Source organism: Pistacia vera, unplaced genomic scaffold (genome assembly GCF_008641045.1).
Source record: "Pistacia vera cultivar Batoury unplaced genomic scaffold, PisVer_v2 Contig93, whole genome shotgun sequence".
Taxonomy (NCBI): domain Eukaryota; kingdom Viridiplantae; phylum Streptophyta; class Magnoliopsida; order Sapindales; family Anacardiaceae; genus Pistacia; species Pistacia vera.
In genome coordinates this window covers 1,797,129-1,813,107 of record NW_022196812.1, presented here as the reverse complement: position 1 = coordinate 1,813,107, position 15,979 = coordinate 1,797,129, and the positions used below count along the sequence as shown (strand labels likewise).

The 15,979-nt window shown below is 37.5% G+C and overlaps 2 protein-coding genes across 2 annotated transcripts; both read right to left on the bottom strand.

The window, feature by feature from the left end:
* Positions 1-8,213: 8,213 nt before the first annotated feature.
* Positions 8,214-9,353, bottom strand: LOC116120363 (F-box protein At3g07870-like). Its single transcript, XM_031406315.1, has one exon. It carries the CDS (start codon positions 9,351-9,353, stop codon positions 8,214-8,216), a length of 1,140 nt encoding a protein of 379 aa, XP_031262175.1.
* Positions 9,354-10,473: 1,120 nt separating this feature from the next.
* On the bottom strand, positions 10,474-11,208 carry LOC116120362 (F-box protein At3g07870-like). Its single transcript, XM_031406314.1, has one exon. The coding sequence runs from the start codon at positions 11,206-11,208 to the stop codon at positions 10,474-10,476; it is 735 nt and encodes a 244-aa protein (XP_031262174.1).
* Between the last annotated feature and the right edge of the window lie 4,771 nt (positions 11,209-15,979).

Sequence of the window (15,979 nt, the reverse complement as noted above, 5' to 3'; positions counted from 1 at the left end):
AAAATAGGAAAGTGATCCAAGTCAACTGGATTTTCAAGAAAAAGCTAAATCCGGATGGTTCAGTTCTTAAGCATAAGGCCAGGCTAGTTGTTAAAGGATTTGCTCAGCAATATGGAGTAGATTTCCTGGAGACATTTGCACCAGTTGCCCGGCATGATACCATCAGATTGCTGCTTGTTGTGGCATCTTAATTTTCCTGGAAAATTCATCAATTGGATGTTAAATCTACTTTCTTGAATGGTTGGTTGAATGAGGAGATTTATATTGAATAACCAGAAGGGTATCAGATTCAAGGAGAAGAGGGAAAAGTCTACCTGCTGAAGAAGGCCTTATATGGCCTAAAACAGGCACCAAGGGCCTAGTATAGCAGGATTAATGACCACCTGCTTAGCTTAGACTTTGTGAGGAGTCCTAATGAGCACACTCTATCTATTAGAGAAGTCGAAGATGATGTGATGATCATTTCTCTGTATGTGGATGATCTTCTAGTGATTGGAAGCAAGCATGATCAAGTGGAGGAATTCAAAAAATCCTACATAGTTAGTTTGAAATGACAGACTTAGGGGAAATGTCATACTTTCTTGGGATAAAGATTGATCAAGATGCAGATGTTATTTTTGTGAATAAGAGGAAGTATGCAAGTGAAGTCCTTAAGAAGTTTTGCATGGAGAATTGACCTACCATTGGTTCCAAATATGAAGTTATCAAAGAGTGATGAGGCTGAAAAGGTTGATGAAGGATTGTATAGGAGCTTGATTGGTTGCCTACTGTACTTGACAGCAACTAGACCAGACATAATGTATGACACAAGTTTGCTGTCCAGATTTATGAGTCAACCAACTGAGACTCATTTCAAGACTGCAAAAAGGGTGCTGAGATATGTGAAGGGTAGCACTGACTTTGGGGTGTGGTTTAGGAGATTAGAAGACTTCAAATTGGTTGGTTTTTCTGACATTGATTGGGCTAGTTCAACAGATGATATGAGGAGCACTTCAGGGTATGCATTTTTCCTTAATTGTGGTACAATTTGCTGGCTTTCCAAAAATCAAGAAACCGTGGCTCAATCCACAGCAAAAGCAGAGTATATATCAGCTGCTGCTGCTGTGAATCAAGCCATTTGGCTGAGAAAGATTCTTGAAGATTTGAAGTTGAAGCAGGTTAAGCCTACTGCCATCATGTGTGACAACCAATCTGCTGTAGCAATGACCAAAAATCCAGTGCATCATGGACGTACAAAACACATAAAAATTAAGTTTCATGCAGTGAGAGAGGCTGAACAAAATGGTGAAGTGCAACTAATGCATTGTTGGGGTGAATTACAAGTGGCTGACATTATGACTAAAGCTGTTTCCAAAGCCAAGTTTGAAGAATTCAGATTCAAACTTGGTGTTTCCAGCCAACTATCAAGGAGGAGTGTTAAATTCTGATATTTAGCTAGAAATGTAGCAGTTTGTTAAGCCCTTTTTGAATCTGTTCTGGCGCCAAAGTGTGTGTTGCAATCTGCCGTCTGATTGTTTTGTGAGGCAGCCTTATTTGATTTATTTTATAATGGTTTAGGTGTGTACTGCCAGGTTATATGGGATTTGTCCATAATGTTTGTTGTAGGTTAGTCTTAATGTATGGCTTTAGATTAATGTTGCATAAAATATCCCTGCAAAATGGTTGTCAACAGTGGATATTTTGCTTTATTAGTTATGGTGTAAAAACTCGGTAATGCAGAAAAAACTTCTCTCCATTTTTTTTCAGTTGCTCACTTTCTTTTCTTAGCATTCTCCGGCATTAGAAACAACAATAAGACGCCATACCTCTGCATTTATACTCCAATAAGATGTCAGCGTTCTTCAGTTGACATAAGACCTGAACATGTGAGCTATGATGATAAAACTTTGAATTTCTAAAGTCTTGAGCCGCATCTTTTTCCAGTCCTTTCGGCACCAGAATTCTAATGTTGAATTGCTTGATCCAAGACTCCTTCACATTATATTCCTTCATAACCCATATCTCAAATTGCCCATAACTGCCCTGGATTGCTGCAGAAAGGCAACTTCGAAAACCAAAGGAGTAATATCAGAACTATCTAGTCCACCACAATCAGGTTTTGGGACAACCCCGAACTACTCATCCGTTAAATCAAAGGAGACGGGGAACGATTGGGGACGGTACCTCTCTGGGCAAGTAGCCTAATGAAGTCTTCCATTCACCAACGTCTGTGACGGTTGCTCAGAAAGAGTGTTATTTAAATTCCCTATACTTCGCCATGCTGAGCTGCCGAGAGTCAGAACTTGAACCTCTGATTGCTAGGGAACGAAAAGACCATTGTAACGGCCGAATCCCTTTGGAATCAGATCATAGACAACCTTAACTACTTTATACTCCTTTGTAGTTGTGGAAACCAAACCTGAACAACACTTGCTGATTCAGAGATTCTTTTGATTTGGGCAGCTCTATGTAGTCCCCAGTAAAAGGATTACATATATGGAGTGAAGTTTTTGTCACCACATAAAACTCAGGCAAAATAGGCAGGCACACGGATCATGTTCACCTTTTGACTGTCCTCATTTAGAGATGAGAGCTCTAAAGAATATAGCTGGTTACGGATGGGATATTCAAAGTAAAGGATGAGACATGGATCATTCTCAATGAGACATGGAACATTCTCACCCCTACGGGAAAAATGCATGGTAACAAGAAGAGGATCTTGCACTAAGTTGTGCCATGCTAGACATACAAGCTTGAACTGCAGTAGTGATGTTACGGGCAGCCTTGAAAATATTTCAAGAACAATATCTCGCGGAAGATTCTCTATTTGTGCTTGTTGGCCTATAGTGATCTCTGAGCTTCCTCGGTCTCCTACTCTCTTTCTCACAAAGGATGATGTCAAGTAGAGATTATATAGTAACAAGTAAGTAATAACACAAGACAGAGTAAAAATGAAGGTATATTAAACAAATAGTATTGAAGTTGATCAACTTTGACAATGATTTATTAATATAAAAACACGACTCACAATTCAACATTGACTAAGTCAACTTATTGGATACACACGAATCTTGTTCAGTTAGATTAGCTATTTTAGAATTCATATGCAAAAGTCAAAAGAATTAAGTTTGCCGGCAAGTACAAACCCAGTGCCTTTAGAAAATTGATTTAATAGATTATTATTAAAAATTTTATCATATGCATCGAGCCAATATAAATTTATTCTTATATGCAACAGTATTGAAGATTATAAGATGTAAAAATCATAGACCATATATAAATTAATAAAAATATATTTTTTAACTAGAATCGGATATGATCTGGATCCAATAATAAGACCCAAACTCGGGCCTTGTGCAGGATGGTGTTGATTCAGAATTGGGTCATTTGACCACACATGACATGGGTTTATAGAAAAGATGAACTTGAATTTAAATTTTATTGAAAGGAATGAACTTTTTTATTCTTTATGCTGTAAAAGAGCTGAATTAGATTAAATTACTTGCAACAGGGGTTCAAATAATCGACATAATATTTTTGTAAACACAAAAAAGGGCTACACACTTTCGGGTAAAGAGGAAATACACATGAACTTGAACACAAGTGGAGTAGCGTTACATTTGCAATTTTGTTTTGGTTCTATGTATGGATGAGAGTGTATAAGTCACCACATTCAGGTTTTGAGAGAACTTGGAATTGCTCGTCTGCTAAGTCAAATGTGATGAGTGAGGAACCAGGACGATATATTTATGGCCACGTGCTCCATGAAGTCTTCCATTTACCAGGACCTGTGATGTCTCTTGATACAGACGGTAAGGTATCTCCCCAAGCTTCTCCAGGCAGGGCTGCTTAGAGTACCTAAAATTTGAACTTCTGATTCCGGAGCAAACATCCTGCCAATATAGCGGAAAGGACCAAGAGGTCTACGTGAAACCCTACCATATATAAACTTAATCAATTTGTATTCCTTTGTTATCTCATGAAAACAAAATCCGAACACCACATCTTGATTTAGAACTTCAACGGATTCAGGCAGCTGTATGTAATCCCTGGTACAAGGATTATATACCTAGTGTAAAGTTTTTATTTTGATAAATTACATAAGCATAACAAGCCCTTACATGATCCCACCACGTCAAGCTCAAGCAGCGTTGGTACTCGGACTCTTTTCACCTTCATATTTTCTTCGTTAAGAGTTGACAACTTTAAAGAGTAAAGCTGGTTTCAGATGGGATAGTCAAATTCAAGATGAGACATGGATCATTCTCACCCGTGGGAAAAATGCATACTTATGTTATAAGAAGGGGATCTTGAGTCAAGTTTTTCCAGGCCCGGCATACAAACTTGCTTTGCAATAAGGTGGTTATTGTGGGCAGCCTCGATAGTATGTCAAGGACAATTTTGCAAGGAAGATACTGCATCATGATTGTTGGTTCTTCTCCTGTTCTGTTTCATGCAAAATGAGATATGAAGTAGACAGAGAGTTCGAGTGAAGATATGATTGAAACAAAATTTGAAGATGAAAACTCTTTTAACTAGATTTTAGGTCAATGGTAAAGTAGGTTTGTAGTGTGGAGGAGTAGTAATTGAGGGTATTCTTATACTGTTTTTTGGATCTGTCATTGTGGTCAGTTTTAAATTTTGTCTTTCCATACATGCTCTACAACTTAATTTCTTTGAGAAAAGATGTCTAGCATAATCAAACTGAAATGTTCCATCTTTGAAATTTTATGCATCTTTCACCTCTAAAATAAAACCATTTATCTGCCATTGTCCAAAACAAATTTACGTCAAAAGCAGTTACTGAATGTCTAACCCAAAACTTTTGGAATCAAGTAATGATTAAAAATGTCTTCTTGAATGGCCTATAAATTTACTAATCATTTAAAAAAAAAAAAATTCTTTTATAAATGAAATTAAATTAATCTGATGTGAATTACACTTATATCTAACCATATTCATATTGGCTTGGATCAGAGGTGTACATGAATCATTTACATTTTCGCATAATTTAAATTAATAACAAGAGGATCTTGTACTTGGGCTAGGTGTATTTCCAGTATTTACAGACAACCTTGAATTAGTAAGGATGTTATAGGCAGCCTTGAATCTTGATAGCATGTCCATGACAATGTCATGTGGAAGATACTCCATCATGCTTGTCTGTCTATCTACACTGTTTGTTTGAGTTTGCAGAGTTTTAGAAGGAACAAGACATAAAACAAAACTGTTGGTGAAATGAGACAAAGTTGGACTTTGAGGGACATCAAATCAACATCAAAAGAGATAGAAAGTGCCATGAAATTGTGTTTTGTGGGATCTACATTTCCCATCTGACAATTCTTATGGAAAATCTTAAAGTTTCTAATTCCAAGGCAGGCTAAGAAATTGATGGGTCTAAGAATCTGATTCATCTGAATCGTCCAGTACAGAACAAATTGCCACCACGACGACACCATTAATGCTGATTCAGTTAAAATTGTGTCAATTATTTTAAAGGGTACTCATAATCAATAATTTTATTTCATGATATTGCGTTTTCATACTTTACTCAACATTTACCTTATAGAATGACTTCACTTTCCACTGAAAACTGATTTGCACTGTATACAGCAGGAATTTGACATCATTAACATTAATTTGCAAACACTAAACAGTAAATTTCAATTACACACTTTCAAGTACCAAGTTACAATGATTACATACTTATAGTTGCAAAAATGTAATACAGAAGAACATGAAAGAAAAATATTTGTATCAAGAAGCATTGGATTCAACATCTTTAGTTTCTATGTGTTGATGAGAGTAAGATTACCCTCATGAACAAAACCTGAAACCAATTTGGCATTCCGTGGAACAAGAATTGCTTAAATGTTCCCTTTTTTGGGTCATAAGAAACCAGAACTCTGCTTTTATAGTTCAACTGCAACAAGATGTCACCGTTGATCAGAAGGCAAAAGGCCTGAACAAATGAACGAATGCAATATAAGTTTGAACCCTTGAGGGATTGAGCCACGTCTTGTTCGAATCCTCCTGGCACTAGAACTCCGATGCTGAATTCCTTTATCCAAGACTCCTTCGCATCATAATCCTTCATAACCCAAATTTCAAGTTGGCAATAACTGGTCTGGAAAGCTTCAGAAAGGCAACCTCCTAAAACCACCAGATCAAACTTACCCCCTGAATAAGTCATCACACTTAGTGTTCGAAACTACTCGAAATTGTTCATCTGTCTGGTCAAATGAGATAAGCGAGGTGCCATGACGATATCTTAGTGGCAAAGTACTCCAATGAAGTCTTCCATTTACCAGGACTTGTGATGGCCTCTGATAAAGACGGTAAGGTATTCTCCCTATACTTCTCCAGGCAGGGCTACGCAGAGTGTCCAAAATTTGAACTTCTGATTTTTGAGAAATTATACTGCCTGCACGACATTGGATGTGACGGATAGGTAGAGGTAAAGGCTTATAATAAACAACTATAATCACCTTGTATTCCTTTGTTGTCTGATGGAAAACAAATCCTAACACCACATCTTGATTATGAAATTCTAAACATTTAGGTAGCTTTATTCAGTCCCTGGTAAAAGGATTATACATATAGAGAGATTTTTTTGTCAGGGAATCACACAAGCATGACAAACCCTTACATGATCCTAACACATCAAACTCAAGCAACGGAAGCACATGGATTCTGTTCATTCTCTGATTGTCTTTGCTATGAGGTGACAACTCTATTAAGTAAAGCTGATTTTGGGTGGGATAGTCATAATGTAAGATGAGACATGGATCATTCTCGCCTGATCGGGAAAAATGAATACCAACAAGAAGGGGGGTCTTGTGCTAAGTGTTTCTAGGCTCGGCATACAAGTTTGCATTGAAGTAACAATGTTACAGGCAGCCTAGATAATACGTCAAGAATGATTTCGCGAGGAAGAGACTCCATCATGGTTCTCTTGTTCTATTTCTCAGAAAATTAAATCTCAATCATACAGAGAGATAGCAGAAGATTAAAACAAATTTGAAGTTGAAAACAGAGAAAGTGAAAACGTTGCCCTTAGTTTACATGGCTCAGTTCTTTTAATAAAATTTTCTCATCTATGTTTGTAAAAGAAAAAAATAGAATGAAAAGACAGGAAGTTAAAGTATTGTTTTCTGGGATCCATCCTTGTGATAATTTTCAGGTTGTTCTCTTTCAGTGCAAGCTTTAGTCTCTAATATGAACCAAAATTACTCCCCAAAACACTTTTTTATTCTCTAGTAAGGACAAAAATGACTCTGTCAACCACTTTTTTTTGGACAAAAATATGTGAGTAGCATAGTTGAACATGCATCTTTATAATTTATCATGTATTATGCACCAAAAGAAAAAAAGCATTTTGGAAAAAACATGTATCTTGTTACTTTCACCCCAAATTTACGTCAAATAGTTGAGGTCGAATGTATAAAGCAAAGCTCTTTGAATCAAGTGTTGGGGACTGCTTGACAGATAGTGTTCTAGAAGGGGGGCTACAAATTTGAAGGCCATTTTAATTATGCACTGCAAAGAATTTTTCAAGAAAAGAAATGCTATAATGCATAGTAATATGCAACTTCATCTCATTTGACATTATAATCATCGTATCCAATTAAGAAATAAAAATACTGTACTACAAATGTTTGATGAAGACCAACTGTTTAAAAAGTTTACATACTCTGTTTAGTTGCAGAGCGAACAAAATTAATAAAACCTCTTTATCTTTTTTAGCTGCTTTCTAAGATACCGAAGATAGCTTAAAGTTTCATCAACATCAACATGCTCAATTGTTGTGAAATTGAAACATCCACTCAACTCAGCAACTTAAATTGAACTATTTGCTGAATCTTTCTAAAATTTGTTAGTGATTGTCAATTACATCCAATAATTTGGAACTTGGATAGTAATGGGTCACAACAATGAACTCCTACATAATTTATTCTAAATTACCCAAATGTTAACATCTGGTTCAAGTAAACTGCCGATGAATAAAAAAAAAAGATCCTAAAATACGCATAGAATTTCAGGGAATTATTTCGTTTTCCAGTAATTCAGTATATTTTGACTGTGCACAACAGTAGTTAACATAACTGATATAGTTTTGCAAACATAAAACAGATGAGAAAGCATTCACAACTTCAGGGTTACACACTCTCAAGTAGTTAAAAACAACATACAAATGAACATTAAAGAAGCACTGAATTCACATTTCTTACTTTCTATATATCAATGAGAGTGAGATTACCCTCATGAACAACTGCTTCAAACCAGTTAGGCATTCCATCGAACATAATATCCCTAAATGTTCCCATTATTGGATCATAAGAAACCAAAGCTCTGCCTTTATACACCAACAAGATGTTACCGTTTTTCATAAGGCATAAGACACGGATAATTGGGAAATGATTAAAGAACTTTGAAGCCCTAAAAGATTTGGGCACTTTCTTTTCCAATCCTCTTGGCACATGAGTACCAATACTGAAGTCCTTGGTCCAAGACTCCTTAACATCATAATCCTTCATTACCCAAATCTCAATTTGACCATTTTTATGGCTCACAGCTGCAGAAAGGCAACCTCCTAAAGCCACTAGAGAAAAACTACACCCATCTAAGCCACCACAAGTGGGTTTTGGAACAACTCGAAATTGCTCGTCTGCTAGGTCAAAGGAGATGAGCGAGCGATCTGGACCATACCTCTGTGGCCAAGTCTGCCAATGAAGCCTTCCGCTCACCAGGACCTGTGATGATATTTCACGAAGAACGTAAGGGATTTTCCCTAGGCTTCTCCAAGCAGGGCTACCTAGCGTGAAAATCTGAACCTGTGATTCTGGCCGATAAATTTGAACAGGATTGCGTACAGTTCGAGGTTTAGTCCTATGATACACAATCTTTAACACCTTGTACTCTTTTGTTATCGGGTGAGAACCAAATCCGAATCGGAATGCCACTTCACGAATCGGAAACTCTATAGATTTGAGCAACTGTTTGTGGTCCCTGGTGAAAGGATTATATATATAGAATTGAGTTTTTGTTAGTGAATCACATAAGCACAGCAAGCATTTGCATGATCCTATCACCTCATACTCAGGCAACGTAGGCACACAGATTTTATTCACCCTAAGATTATCTTCATCATGAGCAGAGAGGTCTAGAGAGTAAAGTTGGTTTTGGATGGGGTAATCACAGTGTAAAATGAGACTTGGATCATTCTTACCCACGCATGAAAAACGCATACTGACAAGATGAGGGTCTTTTGATAAGCTGCGCCAGGCTCGGCATACAAGCTTGCAGTGCAGTAGAGATGTTACAGGAAGCCTTGATAATATGTTAACCACAACCTCTGGAGGAAGATATTCCATGCTTATTGGTATATAATTTTTGGAGCTTTTTTGTAGCCGGCTCTTCTCCTACAATTTTTCGCACAGGATGAGATCTCAACCTTGCAGATCTTTGTAAAGGAGAAAACTTAAGGTTAGAGTTTAGGCGGAGACAAAGAAATGGAACTTTGATAACATCAAATCAAATGAAAACAGACGGAAACCCCAATGAAATTTTATTGTTTTAGGTTTCCTTTATGGCCTGCCAATACTATTGGCCAAGGTATTGTTTGACCTTACAATCTCATTTGTTTATTATAAGATATAGATGAAACTGAGAAATCTCCATCCTTTTGAAGTTCTATTGGTCAGCTCAAACCAATAAGCCACCATTTTCTTTCATGATATTCTTTTCTGAATTTTCTTATTTGCTTGAGAATGAGGGATCAATTTGCACTAATGTTAAAAATTAATGCGTGTGCAAAATTTTATATTCCCTAATTCCTCCATCATTTTATCTGCATTCATAGAACTACAATATGCGAAAGCATTTAATTAAGAATCTTGGAAATTTGATGGTGAATAGGATTTCTGCAAAGTAGCAAACATGGTACATTCCAGTTGGTCAGGAGAGAAGTAAACGATACAAGATTATATCGGCAAAAGAGAGCAAAGATGGTTTTACAGTTCGTTCATTTTACTAGTCCACATACTGTAGTATGTATGCAAAAAAATACAGTACTCTCCTATCGTTATCAGCACAACCAAGAAAATAATGGAACTAATTGCTGAACCTTTTTGAAATCTATTAGTCATTTTCAATTGCTACTAAGGAGGGCACCTCAATGAACTCGTTAAGTCCATTCTTCTTCACCACATATTTCTACATTACCCAAATATCAATTAGGTTCTAGTGAACCGCCTGGTAGATGGATTTAAAAAAAAAAAAAAATCCTAATATAATCATAGGAATGCAGATAATTTCATTTCCCAGTAATTGACTATGTTTAGACAGTATACAACAGGAACTCATATAATTGTTACAGTTCTGCAAACATAAAAAAATGAGGAGCGTTCACAACTTCACATTTACCTCTCTATATGTATATAATGAATAGCAAACTCACTAAAAAAAGAAACATTTAATTCACATTGTTACTTTCTATGTATCAATGAGAGTGAGATTACCCTTATGAGCAACAGCTTCAAACCACTCTGGCATTCCATTGAACAAAAGTTCCTTTAATGTTCCACTTATTGGGTTGTAAGCAACCAAACCTCTGCCATTTCTCTCCAACAAGATGTTACCATTTTTCATGAGGCATAAGACACGAAAAATTGTGCTATTGTAATAGAACTTTGAAGCCATAAGGGATATAGCTACATCATGTCTCAATCCTCTGGGCACGTGAATTCCAACGCTAAATTCCTTGGTTCTAGACTCCTTGACATCATAATCCTTCGTTACCCATATTTCAAGTTGCCCATAATTGCGACGAACAGCAGCAGAGAGGCAACCTCCTAAAACCGCCAGAGAAAAACTACAGCTGTCTAAGCCACCACAATCAGGCTGTGGGACGACTCGAAATTGCTCGTCTGCTAGGTCAAAGGAAATGAGCGAGCGACCAGGACCATCCCTCTTTGGCCAATGAAGTCTTCCACCAACCAAGACCCGTGGTGATCTTTGAAAAATACTGTAAGAGATATTCCCTAGACTTCTCCAAGTAAGGCTGCCTAGAGTGAAAATCTGAACCTGTGACGTTGGAGGAAAAATTCCACCAAGATTCCGTACTCTTAGAGGTCTAGCCCTATAATAGATGATCTTTACTACCTTGTACTCTTTTGTTGTTGGATGAAAACCAAATCCAAATACCACTTTATAGATCCGAAACTCCATGGATATCTGAAACTCTATGCATTTGGGCAACTCTTTGTAGTCCCTAGTAAAAGGATTATTTATGTAGAGTTGATTTTTTGTTAACGAATCATGTAAACATAGCAAGCCTTTACACTATCCTACCATATCAAACTCAGGCAAAATAGGCACACAGATTTTATTCAACCTCCGATTGTCTTCATTGTGGGCAGAGAGTTCTAAAGAGTAAAGTTGGTTTCGAATTGGGTAATCAGAATGTAAGATGAGACATGGATCATTCTCATTCAAGTGCGAAAAGCGCAGACTGACAAGATGAGGGTCCCGTGTTAAGTTGTGCCAAGCTTGACATACAAGCTTGCATTGCAGTAAAGACGTTATGGGAAGCCTGGATAGAATGTCAACGATAAAATAAAAAAAGAATAAAGTAAAGAGAGAAGGCCAAGTGAAAGTTAATGAAAGCTTTATTTAAAATGAGAAATACAATAAAAACTTGGTGAGAAGAATGCGTAGTTCAACTAAATCACATCAGCAATTTAAAGACCTGATCCACTAAGCCACTTCCCACAAATCTCTCCAACCACTCCCATCATATTTACCACTACTACCACTACTAAAATCTTATCTAGATAACAACAAAATAAAAACAACCCAGGCCACTTCCCAACGTGAACAAGCCTCACGTGATAGATATTTGACTTGGTAAACAAACTAATAAAATAAGTAAATAAACCACAACACGTTAAGTTGCACTAATTTTTGACACTCCCCCTTAGTGCAAGCTTACAAGCAACAACACCCAGAGCATCTCGAAAAACGTCAAACTTAGGCCTTGCCAAAGCCTTAGTAAATATATCAGCCACTTGTTCACTGGTGTGAATGCCTTTCAACTCAATCTCTTGATTAAGCACTTTTTCACGAACATAATGATGCCGAACCTCAATATGCTTTGTTCGCGCATGAAAAACTGGATTTGATGCAAGTTTGATAGCACTTTCATTGTCACATTTGATCTGCACAGCATAGTTAACTTTGCACACAGCATGTCCGATCAACCCCTTTAACCAAATGCATTCTTGTGCACCCATGGTTGCTGCCAATATTCAGCTTCAGTGCTAGACAAAGCAACAACACTTGCTTCTTGCTACACCAGGAAATCACAGCTGAACCAGTGTTAAACAATATCCTGAAGTTGAGCGACGATCATTTCTATCTCCAGCCCAATCTGCATCAGTGAATCCACTTAACAAAAATTATTACATCTCTTAATAAAAAAGGCCATGTGAGAGATCCTTTGATATAACGTAAAATTCTTTTTGCCGCATCTAATGAGGAGTTCTTGGATCTTGCATAAACTGTGAAACAACACCAACAGAATATGAATTTCTGGCCTTGTGATGTTAAATATATTAAGCTCCCACAAGTTGTCGGAACCTTTTAGCATCCTTCAAAAGCTTCCCTTCATCTTTCTTCAACTTGAGATATGACTCCATAGGAGTAGCCATTTCTTTTGACTCCCCCATGCCAAAACGCTCCAAGAGACCTTTTGCATATCCTTTTTGAGAATAAAATAACCTTGATCTGATTTTTTCCACTTCTAGACCAAGGAAACACCCATTTCTCCCAGATTTTTCATCTCAAACGCACAGATAATCATTCCTTAATGAGAAATTTCTGATTCATTATCTCCTGTTATTATCATATCATCAACATATATAATACCAGCAGATGCATTTTTGATTCTAATTTTATGAACAAACTAGAATCTGAATCAGAAACTTTAAAACCACAAAAGAGAGATATTGAGCAACTTTACCATACCAAGCACGCGGTGCTTGTTTTAGACCGTAGAGTGCTTTCTTTAATCGGCATACATGATGTGGAAATTGCTTAGAGACAAAACCTTGGCGTTGCTCCATAATACTTCACGATCCAACTCTCCATAAAGAAATGCATTCTTTACATCAAGTTGCACAACTTCCAATCTTTAAAAGCGCAAGTGAAAAAATTGATCTCACCGTCACCATCTTTGCTACTGGACTAAACGTCTCCTCATAGTCTAATCCATAGCTTTGAAAAAACCACGGGCAACTAAACGAGCTTTGAACCTATCAATCGTCCCATCTGATTTTTTCTTCAACCGATAAACCCATCTGCAAGTGACTGGCTTACAATTTCTGGTTTGGGTACTAACTCCCACTTCTCATTTTTGTCTAATGCTTCAATTTCTTCTTGCATTGCTCTTCCCCATTTTAGACAGTCTTTGGCTTCTTCATAGCTTTCTGGTTCTTCTGCACTTAAATCCAGTAAAGAAACATGAGGTCACTGTGCAATGATTAAGTTGTCCTCATAATCTTTGAGATGATCTGGCTGCCTTGTCTCCCTTGTTGATCTTCTCACTGCTTGTTGCTCACCATCTTCTGGTCTTTGAATATTCTGCCTTGGAGATTCATTTTCTGTTTCATCATTGCTAGGTGCTGGCAGATTAATTTCAGAAATTAGAGGCTCAAAGTTGTCTTGATCATCATCAAGAGCAATATTTTTTACCACGGGCTTTTGAGCAAAACATAGAGATGATACTTCATCAAACACCACATCTCTGGAAGTAACAAATTTATTTGTTCCTGGATCCATACACCTCCAACCCTTCCTATAAGAGTCATAGCCAACAAATCACATTTCTTTGCTTTCGAGTCAGTTGGATCGTTAGATTTAGGAACATGAACATAACAAATAGAACCAAATACCCGAAAGTAATTAACATTTGGCTTTTCACCATATAAATCTCAAAGGAGATTTTTGTGTACCTGGCCATGGAGGTAACCTGTTTATCACATGACATGCACACTGAATAGCTTCTGCCCAAAGCTCCCGAGGAAGATTCTTATCATGCACCATGAAAGACAAACTGAAGCAAGATGACCAAGTTTCCTTTCTGCAACTCCATTCTGCTGAGGGTATCTGGACATGTCATTTGACGAAGAATACCATTGTCATCACAAAATTTGAAGAAATCGTTGACATATATTCCCCACCATTATCACTCCGCAGACATTTTATTTTCTTCCTGAAATTCTTTTCAACAGCATCCTGGAATTCCATAAACTTGGATAATGCTTCACTCTTCTCTTTCAAAAATTTCACACCCAAGTGAACCGTGAGTGATCATCCACCAATACCATAACATAACATGTTTGCTATAGCTTGGTGTTCTTGTTGGTCCCATCAAGTCTGTATGAACCAATTCAAATGAGGTGGATCTGCGATTTGATGAATTGTTAAAAGGAAGACGATGTGATTTGCCATATTGGCAACCTTGACAAATCACATTCTCATGTACATCCTTCAAAGTTGGTATGCCATCAATCAATTTTTAGAGGAAATTTGCTGCAACATTTGGTAGCCTACATGACCCAACCGAGCATGCCAAATTGCAGCGCTATTGATTTGGCTCGTTTTCTTTACATAGCGTTCACCTGCTGACAAAACAACAAAAGCTTTCTTCTCTCCAGTAAGAATAACATCAGCAGATATATCTTTCACATTATCAAGCACCTTCACATCATTTGGACCAAACAAAACATATTTGCCAGAATCAGTAATTTGAGAAACTGAAACTAAATTTTTCTTCAAACCTGGAACATGATAACTCATTCAACTGACACTACTAGTTCTTGTATCATCAGCAACATCGATTGTCACAACACCTTCTTTTACTACCGGATAGGTGGTTATCTGCAGTAACATAACCCGCTCTCCATGATGTTGACGCATTTCTGAGAACAATGTGTCATTTCCGGTTACATGGTGTGAACAACCTGAATCAATGATCCACTCCTCTTTGTCGTTTTTGACATAATTAACAAGAGTTTGGACTGACTTTTCTTCAACTTCTTCAACATAAAACATTGCTCCCATTTGAGTTGATCATCTCCTTCACTTGCACATGCAACATTGGCTTTGGAAATCTTCACACGACAATTTCTCTTAATATGCCCTGTTTTCCCCGCATCTGAAGCATGTGATAGATTTCTTACTTTGTGAATTGCCACCTTTCTCTGCACTTGAATCTTCTTCTTTAGTCTTTTCCAGGCTGATGTATTCTTCTTATTGTGGCTTCCCTTTGAGAAGAGACAGCGTCAGATTCAAATTTTTTGCCATTTGTTTAGCAGCTCTACTTATTTAGAGAGCAGTTTCTAACTCCTCTATCCTAGAAGGCTGCTGTGACTCCCTCCGTGAATAGAGGTGACGAAAGGCCCATACTCCTTTCTCACCCCACGACAAGGATACCGACGTAGACGGCCTTCCTAATTTTGTCTACCGCATCTATCTCTGAAATTTCAGCACAGATACTTTTACCTCGTAAAGCGAATTAGTATAGAACTTGCCCGTCATTCCTTAAGTCTATCATACTTCCACATATCTCCAATAGCTGACAACTCTGTAGCTGTCTCTTCTTAGTACACAGCTTCTCAAGCGTGTCCCAGACCATGGATGAGCTAACATCACGAACATGATCAATAAACTCTTTGCTGATAAGATGTCCTCAGAAAGCACAAAGGTTTAGCCACACTTGATCTTCCATATTGCCTTCTGACTCGCATGCTCAGATTATGCGAGTAGATCGGCATAGTCAGAAATGCCATCGCAACCCAGGATACTAATCCCAGCCACAATCTGACACGTGAGAGTATACGCCCTACCACTACATTCTCCGTACTGTATGTTATATGCCTACAGCTTCTCCATCCCGTATCTGAGTATGTTCCGCCTCGTTCTGACTACTTCTCCAATT

What these genes read in the sequence shown, in the direction of transcription:
- LOC116120363 (XM_031406315.1), bottom strand. Translation starts at nt 9,353, where the DNA reads ATGGAATATCTTCCTCCAGAGGTTGTGGTTAACATATTATCAAGGCTT.
- LOC116120362 (XM_031406314.1), bottom strand. Translation starts at nt 11,208, where the DNA reads ATGGAGTTTCGGATCTATAAAGTGGTATTTGGATTTGGTTTTCATCCA.